At 44.5% G+C, this 17,252-nt stretch overlaps 1 protein-coding gene across 1 annotated transcript in view; it reads left to right on the top strand.

The window, feature by feature from the left end:
- Pla2r1 (phospholipase A2 receptor 1) overlaps positions 1-17,252 on the top strand; it is a 126,241-nt gene that overhangs the window by 53,043 nt on the left and 55,946 nt on the right. The window contains exons 8-10 of the mRNA XM_028868708.2: positions 69-226; positions 3,466-3,564; positions 7,781-7,893. Coding sequence (XP_028724541.1) covers positions 69-226; positions 3,466-3,564; positions 7,781-7,893 — 370 coding nt within the window. The remainder of the gene's footprint in view (positions 1-68; positions 227-3,465; positions 3,565-7,780; positions 7,894-17,252) is intronic.

Here is a 17,252-nt window from a genome sequence, read left to right as displayed (position 1 = left end):
ATAACCCGCATGTGCCATCAAAATATGCAAATAGTATCTTATAAATAATTTGCATTTATTTCTTACAGAAAATGCATCAGAAACATGGATTGGTTTGAGTAGCAATAAAGTTCCAGTTTCCTTTGGCTGGTCCAGTGGTTCCTCTGTCATCCTCACTAACTGGCACCCTCTTGAGCCTCGGATTTTCCCAACGAGAAGCCAGCTGTGTGTTGTAGCAGAGCAATCTGTAAGTTGATTCATTTGATCAGTTTTGTGGCACTGATAGTGAGAACCACATAAGCCAGAGTCTTATGTCATGGGAGAGACCAAGAGAGGTGGTCCCTGTTCCTCGTGGGGCTTCCTTTCACATGGGAAGGACGACGGTCCTTACTCTGAGGAAAGAGGGGCAGGACTGGGGTTAGAGCAGGCGTTCAGACAGGACAGGGGTGGGAAGCCTCTTTCAACAGATGATCTTTAAGCTAGACCTCCAAAAACAGAAACCCTTACACAACCGAGGAAACCCATTCCAAGAAAAACGCAAAGGCAGACAAAGGCTTGCCTTCCTTCTTCAGTAGCCAAACACGCGACCGGTAGTAAGGAGGTGATGAATGGGACAAAGGGAGTACGAAAACACTGGCTACAAACCAAGGTGGAGGAGCCATTGGAGCGGGACACAGTGGGAAAATCTGTCCTGAAAAATAACCGTGGTCAGAACATACAGAATGGATCCGAGAGGACAAAATATATAGAGAGAGAAATTAGTGTCTGTTCTGTGGGGGGCCTAGGGTGGAGGCTATGCAGAGGAGAGGAGAAAAGAGGAGAGGGGAGGGGAGAAGAGGAGAGGAGAGGGGAGGGGAGGAAAGGAGAGGGGAGGGGAGGGGAGAGGAGGGGAGGAGAGGGGAGGAGAGAGGAGAGGGGAGTAGAGGGAGGAGAGGGGAGGGGAGGAGAGAGGGGAGGGGAGGGGAGAGGGGAGCAGAGGGGAGGGGAGAGGGGAGGGGAGGAGAGGGGAGGGAGAGGGGAGGGGAGGGAAGGAGACGGGAGGGGAGAGGAGAGGAGAAGGGAAGAGAAGAAAGGAGGTCATGGTGTTTCAAATAACAAGATTCATGGTTAACTAAATTAAATATGGAGGGTCAGAAGCAAGTTTTTTTACTTGAACAAATACCATTTGGCAGACGGTGGGGCCGACCATCCTGGTGCAGAGATGAGGAAGATAAAGGCTGGGGGGCACTGGAGAGTCATAGTTTCAAAGCTCCATTAGCTGATTAACACGAAAACGGTTGTGCAAACCTCTTTGAAGACTAAGGATCAATGGCAAATCTCAGCCTCACAGGGATGGAATGGAGCCACTGACTTTAGCACGCTGCATATTCCTGTGTGCCCATCCCCCACTTCTCTGAGACGCCAGATTATGCAGAATTAGTTGAAGTCCAAACCATCTGAATAGTTGATTAAACACTTTACACAAACATCCTCTCTCTGCTCACATAGCTGTTGGAAGCACTGGCTGGGTTTAAGGAGACTGGAGGACTTGATAGGTGTCCCCATTCTTTCCAGCCACATGATGCTGTGTCAAGATCCCCCAAGAAACAGCTCATTAAATGCTACTTAAGTAGCTTGACAAAGTAATTGTGCCAACCAAACATGAAAAAATTTCAAAGCACTTACTTTTGTGACATGTTTCACTTTTGTATCTTTTGAGGCTTGCAGAAACATGTGCATTCATAATTACACACGCTACCAATGTGTGTCTGAGTGGCATTTGAGGAGGAAGCAGCGGTGGGCTCTTTAGATGTCTGTCGTGGATCCAGCTCTGCGGAAACCCAGCACAGTTACAGGAGCTGATGGTTTCTTGAGTCACTGGTTTTTGTATATAATTAAGATGACCTCCATTTCCTATTGCCTGGTGTGACTATTTCACTTATCATATTTATAGAACGTAAGCTAACATTTGGACAGGGATTGTTTTAATTAGTGTATCTTCCTTGTGCACGGTAATGGGGTTATAATGACATTTTTGTTCAAGCATATCATAAATTTTGGCCATATTCAGCCCTCTTTACCCTTCCATCTCCCTCCTCCTGTCATTGGTCCGCTCCCTCTTCCCCAACAGCCCCCATCTCATGAATGAGCACATGCCTGAGTGTGTGTGTGTGTGTGTGTGTGTGTGTGTGTGTGTGTGTGTGTGTGTGTGTGTGTATAAAGCCTGGGTCCCACATATGAGAGAAACATGGCATAGTTGTCATTGTGTCTGGCTTATTTTAATTATGCTCTCTAATTCCTGAATAGGTGTTTAAGAAAACAAAGACAGATACTGATATTAGTGCTGGCTAGTCTTTTACGTCAACTTGACACAAACTAGAGTCATCTGAGAGGAAGGAACCTCAACTGAGAAGATGCCTCCCAAAAATCAGGTTGTGGGCAAGTCTGTAGGGCATTTTCTTAAATAATGATTGATAGAAGAGGGCCAAGCCCATTGTGGGTAGGGCCACCCCTGGGCTGTGGTCCTGGGTTCTATAAGAAAGCAGGCTGAGCAAACCACCATGAGCAAGTCAGTAAACACCTCCATGGCCTCTGCATCATCTCCTGCCTCCAGGTTCCTGCCCTGTTTAGTTCCTGTCCTGACTTCCTTTGATGATGAACAGTGATGTGGAAGTGTGAGCCAAATAAACCCTTTCCTCCTCAAGTTGCTCCTGGTCATGGTATTTCATCATAGCAGTAGTAGCCGTAATTAAGACAATATTGTTGCATGGATCAGAACAGTGCTGTTCTGAGAGATTTTGTAGGGCCCCTTTTTTGTAGCTTATTAACTCCTTAGACAACAAGTATATGGAACATTGAAATTAACATTTACTTCCATCAAGCAGATCTCAGTATGAATATAATAATTATTATATTAATAAATAATTGTTACCATTAATTTTATTTAAATATTGCTAACACCAAAATTTGAAGGTGAGAACTATTCATTCACTCATCCTCCCAACAGCTACAAAGCAGGAAGGAAGGAAAGAAAGCTGGGTCTGAGCCTGTCTGCATTTCTAGCCCTAGTGCTTGGGAAGCTGTAGCAGAAAGATTGCTGGACTGAAGCAAATGGAAGCTGTATAGTGAGTTCTAGGCCAGCCTGGAACTGCACAGTGAGACCCACTCTCAAAAACATAAAAATATTTGATTAATTAAAGAGAAAGCAGAGTGAGGAAGGACATTGGAGTGGAACATGAATTTTGATCCTGAGGGTGACTGGTGGTAGCTTCCGGATATTTCCAGAAGCAACCAAATTCCTCCTCACTCAGGTCCACCCGGCTCTGGACTGCATTCCCACAGTCACAGGCAGAGAGCAGTCACCAGGCTTTTGTGTGACCAGGCAGGGTTCTGGACCGCCACCCCCACTGGGAACACTTGCTGTCCACAGCTCTGCTCATGACTAACGTGCTGCCCATCAACATCCCCAGAGTCCACTCGCTCATCCTGTGTCACTTTTCCCGTTAGGAAGGACACTGGAAAGTGAAAGCCTGCGAAGAAACACTCTTCTACGTTTGCCAAAGAGCAGGGCAGGTCCTTGCTGATGAGGAATCAGAGTGTCACGAAGTAAGTATGGCCAACGCTGCAACAGGGTCCCGGGACTTCAGAACTAGAAGGATGTGCCCACCGTGCATCAAAGGGGATCCCTCTGAGTGGGAATCTCCCCCTGACTAGTCAGATGTCAGCAGGGGGCACAGAAAGCCTTCTGGCCCTCAGAAGGATGTCTTACTGTGCAATTTGACCCAAAACAACTTAAAAAAAAAAAGATATAAATGTAAGTGATCAGTCGGACATGGTGGCACACGCCTTAATCCCAGCACTCCAGAGACAGAGGCAGGTGGGTATCTGTAAGTTCAAGACCAATCTGTTCTACAAAGCGAGTTCCAGGACAGCTAGGACTGTTACACAGAGAAATGCTGTCTCAAAAAAAACAAAACAACACCAAAAAAAAGTATAAACAGTCCCATTATTCCTTCTATAAAAAGCATGGTGAACACTTGACCCCATCCATCTCACATGTGGTCCTCACAGTCAGTTCTCGAGTGGGATGCCAGGGAGCGTGGGCGCATTTTTCCTTCTTTGGAGACAGGATCCAAGCATCTGCTGCCAGGACCCTGCCTTCCTTTCGCCCTTCTCAGCCTTAAATATCGTCATGAGTACATCGATGAGGGAAGTGTGCGCATGGCATATTTGTTACTTGGGGAAAAGACGGTAAAGCTGTGTTTAGTGTAAGCGACAAGGTGTTTTTACATGCTTTAAATAAGTGCTATTACTTTAGCTTTAAATCTAAAAGGCAGAATATCGTGCTTCAAGTTTCTTTAACGCATTTAGTATTTTGCAGTAAAGTTTTGTGAAATCCGTCAGTGTTAGCATCTGTTCCTCTGTCTCTCTTTGCCCACCCGCTTCTCGCTCTCTCTCTCTCTCTCTCTCTCTCTCTCTCTCTCTCTCTCTCTCTCTCTCTGGCTGGCTGTATTCTAGAATGATACAGGCACTGTTTTATGAAATTCTACTAATTTTCTCCCCTAAGCCACCCATTGAGGAGTGATCCATTTCCACAGAAGCTCTGCTTTCCTTGTTAATCAATGTGTATACACATGAGCGACCCTGCCCGCTCCAGCCACGGCTGACACACCACTAGATATTCCATCCAAGGATTGCAATTCCTGAATCAGTCTTAGCTGCCCACCAATCTAAAATCTACCTTTCTGTGGCTTTCAAGACAAGCCAGCAGGGCTGTGAGAGCATAGCACAAGTACCCAATGTGCCCTTTGCACGCCTCTTTTCAGCTTCCTCTTCCAGCCGGGATCACCAGGATTTAAAGGTTTCATGTCCAGAGATGATTCTCGAGGCTTACGGCAAACTTCCCTTTCATTTTATTTTGTATCAGCCTATAAAAATGGTTCCCCGATGCTCTTTTCTTTTAGCTCATCGCTGCTACCTTACCTTCATCCCAATGGCTGCACTTGAAAGCTCTAGCACAGGGCTACAAAGGCCATACCCTGGGGGAATTCTGTTCCCCGGGACAATGGCTCTGTTGCTGCTGCTAACGCAGCTGTAACTAAATCTCTATCATCCCAATAAAACTTGAGATTCAAAGACTAGGGTGAAAACCTACCAGCTCAGAGAGTTAGAGCAGCAAACGGAACTTCCCCTCTTCACTGGCGTCCAGGAAGCCGCTCTGCTTCCACACTACCCCAACTAAAAAACCCGCTCTATGCTCCTCCCTGCTACTTCCTGTCAACTACTACCTAACCCAGCCTCTCTGAGCCCAGGTTAATTTTATTTAATTAATGCACATGCACTACATCTTTACGCAGTTAAACAAATGCTGCATGAACAAATGTAACACATCTTTGCCTAGTTAAACAAGTATTCCACAATAGTTGCTTCAGTAAAACTCTCTAGATAACCGTACATGTGTAGTTAATTCATAGCATGAGTGCTGAAGCCAGGCATGTACTATAATCCCAATAATCAAGAGGCTGGGGAAGATCATGAGACCAGCCTGCACTCCACAGCAAGCTCTGGGCTAGCCTGTGCTATATAGTGAGACCTTGTCTAAAAATAAATAAATAACCTTGATAACCTCAAAGAGAAAAGAGTGATTTTTATTTCCCACTGAGTCATTTTGGGGTGTTGGACAGTGGGAGCAATCCTTCCATCTGTTATGCCCAGATTGAGGGGACCCCTCAAAGACCACCCTGGAGACTGAATCCATACACAAAAGTAAAGAGCCTTTATTCAAGCTCAAGCTTGGACTCTGCATCTGTCTGGCACAGCAGTGAGAGCAGAGCCCTGAGCCCAGTCAGGGTGGGGTTATCATAGCAGAAGTTGGAGTGAGGGGATTTCCAGGGTTTAGGACCCTAACTGGCTGACATTTGTCTAGGGGTGTCTTGGCCAAAGAGAATAGGTGTGTGCTGGGCTAAGGGACATCTGGTGATCTTATCTATAATGGTTGGAATGTTAGGTATTTTCGCCTTGGATGCTGATTGGCCTGTTCCGGGGTGGTGCTACTTTATGGCTTTTTCTAGAACTGTGTGTTGCCTTAGAGTAACCCGAAACTCGGGCCTACTCTCCAGCTGGTTTCTATCCAGCCTGTCATGGCAGCAGTGTAGCCAAGCGGCCCTGGGCCCCACACTACGCAAAAGCTACTAAGAAATAAGAAATGCTTTGTCAGAAAGGTCAAACGTCAGCCGCTCTTCCCCATCCTTCCGAGAGCAGCGCAGTGATACTTGAGGGGCCTCAGTCCAGAGCTTGTACACTGAGGCCCCAGGACAGAGTGAAGCGGGAGATCAGACCAGACTGGAGGTGGATGCAGGAGCTCTGTGATTGGCTCATTCCCTGGGGTGTTTTTGAACTGAATTAGCCAATTTCTACAGTGTTCTGAAATTAACTACAGAACTAAGACCTTTCCCAAGAAATACCCTAGAAATCATCTTGTGTCTGATCAAAAGCTGGTTGTCCCTGGAATGGCAGGAAATGATGAGCACTTTAAACTGGTGAATAAGTAAAAATGGACAGATGGAGGTGTGTGACTCAGTGATATCAGGAGCAGAAATGAAGTCAGGTGAACTAGAATAAGCGGGCAGCCACTGTACCGTATGACTTTAAGGGACAAACCCACCCGACCTTGCTCCCATGGCTAAGCCACAGACCTACAAATTGTCATCTTTGTCTGAGTGGCCAAACTTACATTCTTACTCCCCCAAAGGCCAACCACCTAATTCGGGGAAAAATCTTAACCATATATGAGTCTCCGTATTAGGGAGCCATTTTCTACTTAGAAACATGATCCAAGCAAGACCATCCTAGGGCCTTCCGATGGAGCTCAGTTGCAAGCATTCGAAGAGTCCGGCTTCCATCCTCGGCACAGGGCCGGAGGTAGGATGGGGGAGCAAAACACAGTTGCTTTAGCTGAACTCAATGGCTCTCTAAGTCCTAACACCCAGAAGGTTAAGGCAGAAGGATCACAAGTTTGAGGCTAACCCAGGCAACTTAGGGGGTTCCAGGCTAGGCAAGTGTGGGCTACCATGACTCAAAACAGCAGCAGCAACCATGAAAAAACACCCTGGATACCTTCAGTCCGGGCCCAGCTGATCCACTGGGCAGTAGCTCTACTTAAGAACCCCAAACAGCTGATGTGAAATTGAACTGACAATTTCGTAACGCTCCCCACTACCCGGAGGCCTGGCTTCACTGCCCCTCCAAGTTCGCTGGCTCTGCTCAAGGCCTCTCCTGTTTTCTCCTTTGATCCTTGGGACAAGCACGAATACTACTCTTATCCCCACCTCGCAGATGAGAAAACTAGATGTGGAGAGATTAAGCGTGTGTCTTAAAATGCATTCATTATCTACAAATGAAGTGGCTTAGGGGGAAGCCAGAATTCAAACACAAAAGCATCCTCCCTCCATGGTCAATTCTCTGTCTTTACCCAAACGTCACAGTCATTTGAAAGAAATGCTGTGAGCCTGAAGAAAGGAAAGAACGGTAACTCTCGAGTGAGTGTCCTTTGTGTGTTTGTTTGTTTGTTTTTACAGTGTCCCCCCACTTTATTTTCAGTTGTGTTTAAGTCTTTAAGTTGGTTGCATTTTTTGAACTGTAAAATAAGAAATCAAGACTAAATGTGTAAGTGGCTGTAGCTGCTGGTGATTCCAGACAGAATAAATGCAAAAGTGATGTGAAAACAAAAAATTCTGTCAAGTCAGAGGAGAGAGCAATGCAAGCCGGGAAGAGGTCTCTTGGCATTTAACTAAATCAGATTGTGTCTCTTTCTTCTTTGAAGGGATGGGAGAGACATGGCCAATTTTGTTACAAAATTGACACAGTCCTGAGAAACTTCGAGCAGGCTTCCAGTGGCTATTATTGTCCTCCCAGCCTCCTGACCATTGCCAGCAGGTGAGAGGGAACTTCCTAAGCTGACTGCTTTTTATTGTGATGACAAAGTCTGTCAGCGGAGCTCGTCCACATCTAAAGTCGGTGTGCAGTGGATTATTAAGTGATTCTGAGTATGTATTGAGATGAATTGAAGTCTGGTGTTATTTCTAGCTTGTTTTTTAAATGACAAATAGTAAAACTTAAGGTGGCTTTTACATTCCAAGAACATTCATTGATTATCCAGCTTTGTTATTATAGGCAGCTATATCTGGGTTTTGTCTTCTGTTTGTAATGAGAAGACAATGTCATTGAACAGTACTTGAAAAGTGATGGCTAAAAATTGTGGTTTGTTTGTTTGGTTAGCAGAAAAAGAACTATAAAGAGAGTGGAAGGGTAGGAAATGCTTCTTAGGAGTATTTTGTTTAGACTTAGATTGCTCTGTACACAGGTGTCTTCCTGACAGTAACAGAGAGACTATACATGTTTATGCTATTTAAAAATTGAATCACGCAACAGATGTGTAAAGAGAATAAGAGTCTCATAGCAAAGGTGTGTCCATATCAATGCCCAGTAGAGTGAGGTCTGGGAGACCAGTTGTTCCATGCCTAACACAGCAGTAGGGTAGAATTCTCCAGTGGTTCCATGGGAAACTATACCAGTAAAGTGGGTCACTTCTGTGAGTTCAAAGCCAGCCTGGCCTACAGAGTGAATCCCAGGCTAGCCAGGGCTACATTTGATACTGTGTCTCAAAATAAACAGATACAGACACAGGCAGACAGACAGACAGACAGACAGACAGACACACACACACACACACACACACACACACACACACACTCGCTGCTCTCCCTACTTTGGAAGCCTTTCCATTCTCATGGTCTTTCCCCCTCACACTCTTCCTTCCACACAGCGCTCAGGAACGCCCTCATGAAAGAAAGAAAGGTGGGTGTGGCTGTACCTTTAGCAGGACAGAACTGAAGCATTACATAATGAAACACGAGAAGGAGGAGGAAGAACAGAACAACTGGGCAAGGTGGCCTTACAGGTTGTTCAGAGTGCCATTGGGACCCGAGCCAGTGCAGAAATCTACCTTTGGACAGTTTCTGAGGACAAAAATCTTCCCTTTCCTCCAAACTGGATACAAGAGGATACGCTACACGTTTGTGGGGTGTTTGTTTGTTTGTTTGTTGCTTTGACAAACTATCTTTAGCAGCCAGCACTTAGGAATAGTCGGACTCTAAAGCAGAAGCATCACATTTGTTCTCTCTTTTTTTTTTATTTTAATTTCAGCCATATCTTAGTTGGGGTTTTCTATTGCTGTAATGAAACCCTAGGACCAAAAGCAACTTGGGGAGGAAAAGGTTGATTTGGCTTACACTTCCACATCACTTTTCATCATTGAAGGAAGTCAGGACAGGAACTCAGACCGAGTGGGAACCTGGAGGCTAGAGCTGATGCAGAGGCCATGGAGGGGAGCTGTTTACTGACTTGCTCCCCATGGCTTATTCAACCTGTTTTGTTTTGTTTTGTTTTGTTTTTTAATTTATTTACTTTACATCCTGACCACAGTTTCCCCTCCTCTTCTCCCACTCCCTCCCCCACCTCTCTCCGTGTTCCCCACCACCACCACCACCACCAATCCACTCCTCCTCTGTTTCTGCTCAGAAAGGGGCAGGCTTCCCATGGGTATCAACAAAGCATGGCATATCAAGTTGCGGTAAGACTAAATACTTCTCCTTGTATTTAGGCTGGACAAGGCAATCCAATACGAGGACTAGGTTTCCAAGAGCAGGGTAAATCATTAGGGACAGCCCTGCTCCCATTTTTAGGAGTCTCACAAATAGACCAAGCTACACAATAACTCACATGTACAAAGAGGGCCTAAGTCAGCCGCATGCAGGCTCTCAGGTTATTGGTTCAGACTCTGTGAGTTGCTACGAGCCAGGTTAGTCGTTTCTGTGGGTTTTCTTGTGGTGTTCTTGACCCTTCTGGCGCTTACAATCCTTCCTCCCTCTCTTCGGCAGGATTCCTCAAGCTTGGCCTAATGTTTGGCTGTGGGTCTCTGTATCTGTTTCCATCAGTTACTGGATGAAGGCTCTTTGGTGACAGTTGGGGTAGTCACCAATCTGATCACAGGAGATGGCAAGTTCAGGCTACGGATCCACTATTGCTAGGAGTCTTAGCTGAGCTCGTTCTTGTAGATTTGTGGGAGTTTCCCTTACATCGGGTTTCTACCTGTCCCTAAAGAGCCCTCCCCCTTCCAGTCATCTCTTTCAGCACTCTCCCCCTCCATCTATGCACCAACCCAATCCCTCAAGTTCCCATCCCCACCCATGAGATCTCTTCCATTTCCCCTTCTAGGGAGATTCATGTTACCTAGCCTCTCTGGTCTGTGGATTGTAGCATGGTTATCCTTTACTTTACAGTTAATATCCAATTATGAGTGAGTATATTCCATGTTTGTCTTTGTGGATCTGGGTTACCTCACTCAGGATGATTTTTTTTCTAGTTCCATCAATTTGCCTACAAATTTCCTGATGTCATTGTTCTTAACAGCTGAGTAATACTCCATTGTGTAAATGTACCACGTTTTCTCTATCCATTCTTTGGTTGAGGAACATCTAGGTTGTTTCCAGGTTCTGGCTATTACAAATAAAGTTGCTATGAAGATAATTGAGCAATTGTCCTTGTGATATGATTGAGTATCCTTTGGGTATATGCCCAAGGGCGGTATAGCTGGATTTTGAGATAGATTGATTCCCAATTTTCTGAGAAACCACCATGTTGATTTCCAAAGTGGCTGTACAAGTCTGCACTCCCACCAGCAGTGGAGGAGTGTTCCCCTTGCTCCACATCCTCTCCAGCATAAGCTGTCATTTGTGTTTTTGATCTTAGCCATTCTCACAGGTGTAAGATAGAATGTCAGAGTCCTTTTGATTTGCATTTCACTGATGGCTAAGGATATTGAACACTTTTTTAAGTGTTTCTCTGACATTTGAGAGTCGTCTGTTGAGAATCCTCTGTTTAGGTCTGTACCCCATTTTAAAATGGATTGTTTGGTATTTTTATGTCTAGTTTCTTGAGATCTTCATATATTTTGGAGATCAGCCCTCTGTCAGATGTGGGGTTGGTGAAGATCTTTTCCCATTCTGTAGGCTGCCATTTTGTCCTGTTGACAGTGTCCTTTGCCTTACAAAAACTTTTTCGTTTCATGAGTTCCCATTTATTAGTTGTTGATCTTAGGGTCTGTACCACTGGTGTTTTTTTCAGGAAGTAGTCCCCTGTGCCAATGCATTCAAGGCTATTCCCCCATTTTCTCTTCTATCAGGTTCAGTGTAACTAGATTTACATTGAGGTTTTGATCTGCTTGGTTTTGTGCAGGGTGATAGGTATGGATCTATTTTCTACATGCCAACATCCAGTTATGCCAGCACCATTTGTTGAAGATGCTTTCTTTTCTCCATTGTATAATTTTGGGGACTCACGCAGTCTGTGATGCTGCCTCGGGCCTTGATGTCCTTGGGCTTTACTGCCCAAGGCGCCCCACTGATGTGACTGACATGTGTAACCACCTGAGGCCATGTCGAGGCTCGTGGCCTGTGCAGCAGGTGGGTTTCTTGTATGCAGCATACAGGAGGGATGGATCCTGTTTTCACATCCCTTCTTTCAGCCTGTGTCTTTTTATTGGTGAATTGAGTCCATTGATATTGAGAAATATAAATGACCAATGATTGTTAATTCCTGTTATTTGCTGCTGGTGGTGGTGGTAGTGATGGTGGTGGCAGTGGCAGCGGCAGGTGGCGGCAGCGGCAGTGGTGGTAGTGGATGTTCATGTGTTGAACCATCTCTGCATCTCTGGGATGAAGCCCACTTGATCATGGTAGGATGAGCTTTTTGATGTATTCTGGGATTCGATTTGCCAGGAGTCTACATGGATCTCAGGCTTCACCTGAGGTAGCAGCATGGGCCACAGACACCAATATGGCCTCCGGTGGCACCATGGGCAACAGTGATTTTTCGAGGAGTTCAATCCAGAACGTGAAACTTTTCTCATCTCAGGCCTCCATGGTTGCCCAGAGCCAGGGGGATCCTGCAGTCAGGCAACAGGTTCTGGGACTAAGTCTGTATCTGCCGAAGTGCCAGGCTGTTCTACACCATCCCACCAATCCTGGTGGGCAAAGACAGCAAGTTGATCTGAGCTGTCTTTGATCTCTCACCTGTCCCAGTTCCACCTCCCTCCCTAGGGTACACACCGTGATATATTTGTTCTTTGTGGTGGTACCCACCACCGCCCCAGCCTCCAAGCCTGCTTTCTAACAGTACCCAAGACCGCCTGCTCAGGGACAGCGCTACCCGCAAGGGCCGGGCCCTCTTGCATTGGTCACTAGTTAAGAAAGTGTCCTGCAGACTTCCCTGCTTCCGGCTGATCTTCTGGAGGCATTTTCTCAGTTGAGGTTCTCTCATCTCAAATGACTCTAACACATGACAAGTTGACATAAAACCAGCCAGCGCAAAGCCATGCAGGCCCATCCAGGTTACCGTGTGCGAGCATGCCACCAACGGAGCCTGTGGGACTGTATGAGGGCAGTCAGTTAGCACAAGGACTTGCCTCCACAAACAAGAACCCATCCAAAGCAGGGGCTCCAGCACGGGACTCTCGGGTTGAGGAAAGAGAGCCCCCATTTCATTCAGACCCCTTCAGGGAAGAAGCGAAGTGGTTATCAGTGCCGGAATGTTTTACAGAACTACTCATCTGAGAAAGCTGGGTACTATAAGGGAGGTCTTCTCAAACCCAGGAGACCCACTAGCAGACTGAGGAATCTTCTGCTTCCATTACTGATTTTCTGTTTGAGTTACAGACCCTTCCCCCACTCTGGGCACCTAGGCTTGTAGTTAGTTGTTAATTGATTTTCCACTCTCTGCACAATGGAATGACAGGTTTGATGGGTGCAATTAAAACCACCTGCTGCAGATTACTCGTTTCTTTTGTTATGGTGCAACTGTTTCTGGTTTAGGACTTTTTAATGCATTGTAGAATAGAAAGGGGAGGAAAAGCAGGTCCTCCTTTCTGAGTAACAGATTTTGATTTACTGGATTACTGGGTTTTGTTTGTTTGTTTGTTTGTTTGTTTTTGTTTTGTTTTGTTTTGTTTTGTTTTTTTAAAGACCCTCTTCTGGTCTGGCCACTTTGCTTCCAGACAGCAGGATGCAAAAACTGAATTACAATGATACCACAGATTATTGTCTATATGCTCAATAGCTAAGTCAATGACCAATGAATCAATCAGCCATGCAAAGTTTTGTAGAAAATAATGCAAGTGATGATTTTGTAAATTTGTCCAAAAATAGACTGCCCTATCTCTCAGTGTCCTGTTTTGAAACCATATGTCCCTAAACACAATTTGAATTAGCATGGTGAACTAATCACGAAATAAAATGTACCATTGTCAGCACTTTAAGTGAACATCAGTGGTCTTAAATGCATTCACAGGGCTGTGCGTCCACCAGCACCATCTCTCTGGAACACGGTTCTTCTTTCCATACTGAAAACTCCATACTTACCCAATAATGCTTCCCATCCTCTACCCACCCCCCAGCTCCTGATGAACAGTTCTCTGTGTTCGTTCTCTAGAAGCTGGACTATTCAAGGTATTTGATATAAACAGGACCATCTTCTATCTGTGGTGCAGTTTCACATAGCACAGTGCCTTCAAGGTTAATGCACATTGCTCCTAGACCAGAATTTCCTTCCTTTACAAGGCTGACTAATATCCCACTGTTTGTATACACATTGTGTTTTCCAACTTACCCATCAGTAGACATTTGGATTGTTTCTACTTTAAATGAATATACAAATTTGAGTATCTCATTCTTTTTTTTAATTATGAGTGTGATTACTTGTATCTCATTCTTTTTGGTGTTATGATAAATGGAATTCTTTCCTTAGCTTCTTTTTTGGATTGTTAAAGATAGACAACTTTTTTTAAATGTTAGATTTGTATCCTGCAACTTTGCCAAATGCTTTTAAAAATCATAGAATCTTTACTTCACTTAATTTTCTCTGTGTAACATGCTATCCTGCTCTCTTGGTTCAAAGGACAACATAAAACTATGTATATACAATGATCTTAATTTATTAAATGGCAACATCTGATTTAACATCAGTAAATTCAAACAAAATGGTCAGATGGCATACAACTCTGAACTGTTCTTCTATAAATAATTCTAAAACACAGAGTAGAAAACCTTTGAAATGTTCCTGTCTGTGGCCGTTTGAATGAGAATGGTCCCTATGGGCCCATATATTTCAATGTTTAGTTTGCAGTTTGTAGAACTGTTTGGGAACGATTAGGAGGTGTGGCCTTGTTGGAGGAGGTGTGCCACTGAGGATGGGCTTTGAGGTTTCAAGGCACACTCCGTTCCCAGTTATTCTCTCTCTCTCTCTCTCTCTCTCTCTCTCTCTCTCTCTCTCTCTCTCTCTCTCATCAGATGTCAGCTCTCAGCTACTGCTCTAGCACCGTATCTGCCTGCTGCCATGCTCCCCGCCATGATGGTCATGGACTCTAACCCTCTGGATGATGAGCCCAGATAAAAAGCTTTGTGTTATAAGATGCCTTCATCATGGTGTCTCTTCACAAACACCATCTGTATTATCGTAATCAGAGTTTTTCATCCAGTGTTTGAAACCAGACAATGTAGATGTAACCAACCATCTTATTAAATAAGAAACACAGAACCAATGTAAAAGAGAAAGCCAAGAGGTCAGAGCTCAGAGCTAAAACCTTACCCTTCCTCCTGTGGTGCTCCTACCTCTCCGAAAGAGAGCTACTTTGTAGCTAGAGTTTTCTTGCCTTGCCCACAGTCAGGACAAATCTTTGTCACCCACCAGTCCCACAGCCACTCAGACCCAACCAAGTAAACACAGAGACTTATATTGCTTACAAACTGTATGGTCATGGCAGGCTTCTTGCTAACTGTTCTTATAGCTTAAATTAATCCATTTCCATAAATCTATACCTTGCCACGTGGCTGGTGGCTTACTGGTGTCTTCACATGCTGCTGGTCATGGCGGCAGCTGGCAGTGTCTCCGCCTCAGCCTTCTGCTTCCCAGAACTCTCCTCTCTCCTTGTCCCACCTACTTCCTGCCTGGCCACTGGCCAATCAGTGTTTTATTTATTGACCAATCAGAGCAATTTGACATACAGACCATCCCACAGCACTACTTCCTGTGTGTTTGTCTTGATAAAGTCTTTCTGTTTTGCCTTCTCATTGGTTGCAACCCAAACACGTGACTGCCTCGTCACTGCCTGTAAGTACAGCCCTCCAGGTCTTAAAGGCATGTGTTTCCAATGCTGGCTGTGTCCTTGTACACACAGAGATCCACCTAGCTCTGTCTACCAAGTGCTGGGATTAAAGGCATGCGCTACCACCACCACCACGCTCTTGCTATGGCTCTAATAGCTCTGACCCCCGGGCAACTTTATTTATTAACATACAATTAAAATCACATTTCAGTACAAATAAAATACCACCATAAGACAGAAAATGGTAAAGGATATAAAATTGTCTCTTTGCCAACTAGAAATAGATACTCAAGAGCTTACCCCAGATAATGAACTGTTCTCCAGAGCACTTCCCAGACAGTTTTAGAAGGGCATGTTTGGTTTAAAGTAAAGACACACTTGCTGAATTATTTTACTAATGGTACCATCTTGTAAATTAGACCGAGGAAACCTGAGTGTTGGTTTTTGATTTGAAATTTTTAATGTTTAAATATTATATGCACTCCATAAAGATAGACTTGGCAAATCAAAAAGTAGGTTCCCATTGTCTCAAACAGTAATGGAGATAAAAAATAGCAAACCAGAGTGGACTAAATAAATCTGTAACAACAGGTTACAAAGGCATTATTGTCATGAATAATGATACCCAAGGCCAAGTTTACAAACAAAGCCATTTCTTGCTATTATTTGTTAAAGTAAAGAAAGACCAGCCGTAGCTTTGGATATAGCAACAACATAGTAGTCTCCGGTTTGTAGCACAACCATTCTAGGTAGCAGAGGGGATCAGTAAAACAGATCTTCCACTGCCTCAGCACAAGCCAATAAAGAATAAGAAAATCACCACAGCATCTAGACGATATTATCTTTACATAGCTTCCTTGGGAACACACATATGTAAAGTTCTGCCTCTGAGGTATAAGTAAAAGTAACTTTTATGATTTTAGAAGTATAATATTTAGACTGTTGATAAAGCATTTGCAAAAAATATTTACTAAAGTCTGATGAAACCCACATGCTCCACCACTGTGAGCGCCTCAGGTGCTTCACTGAAGTCTACTGGCCCTTAGGCACTGAACGTCTCATCTCTTGTTCCCACCCCATTCCATCTGAGGCTCCTCGATTTTATAAACGCCCTCATTGCTTCTGTTCCCTGTAGCAAGTGAATAATGCATGCAATAAAACGAGTCTAAAATTGGATGTTAAAAGTCCAGTGCACTTTCTCCTGAGGTTTCTTGGGTAATTTTACCAGGCCTTGTGTTTTCCTTTGACTCAGCAGATATGTCCAGAAGTCACCACCATTTGAAAGTCCTTTTAACTTTATGTGCTTTAAAAGTAATTTCAAACTAAGCTTTGAATTCAATGTTAGTTGAGTTTGATATTTACGCTTTGTTACGGGTGTGTGTGTGTGTGTGTGTGTACACAAGTTGTCTACATCAGCTTTGGATGTATTTGTATTTGAAAAGGAGCATTGCCAACAAACATTGGGAGCAAATTCATTCAACTGCTTGGGGAAAATGCTAGTGGGTGGAATGCCCTGGATTTGTTGAAATTTATTGCCAGTGAGAATACGCACTTGAACACATTTGAATAAGCCAAAGACTCCATGTGCCTGTGAACAGACTGATTTGAGAGGCACAGAATTGTTCCTCCACTTCCTTTCTTACTAAGCAAGTGTGGGGAGAGGGCACATGTGCACTCCGTGGTAGAAAATGCACATTCAGAAAAGCATGATGTCTCCCTCCCCTTCCGTCTCCTCTAACGCATGCTCACCATGGTGTGTGTGTGGTGTGCAGCCTAAATATAAAATAAATGTCTTTCTCCAAGAGGCGCCTTGCTGTGTGTGTGGAGGCTGCCACTCCATTGCAGAGCCAGACCTGGGCTCTGGTCCTTGGGACAATTACAAGAATTAAGTGTTTGGGAGTCACGTTCTCTCCACTCATGTATTTCTGGAGTTGCGCTGACATTTGGCATCTATCAGCCATACTAGGGTCTGGGTGAGTTTTCTTGTTCTGTGTTCTAGAGAATTAACAAGAAGTGTTTGCTCTGGTTCGATTCTGTGCACTTCATTACACTTTAGTGATGTTCTTATCATTCAGAA

Source organism: Peromyscus leucopus, chromosome 4, assembly GCF_004664715.2.
Source record: "Peromyscus leucopus breed LL Stock chromosome 4, UCI_PerLeu_2.1, whole genome shotgun sequence".
Taxonomy (NCBI): domain Eukaryota; kingdom Metazoa; phylum Chordata; class Mammalia; order Rodentia; family Cricetidae; genus Peromyscus; species Peromyscus leucopus.
Note: the sequence above shows the minus strand (reverse complement) of the source record. Positions and strands in the feature narration are given on the sequence as shown.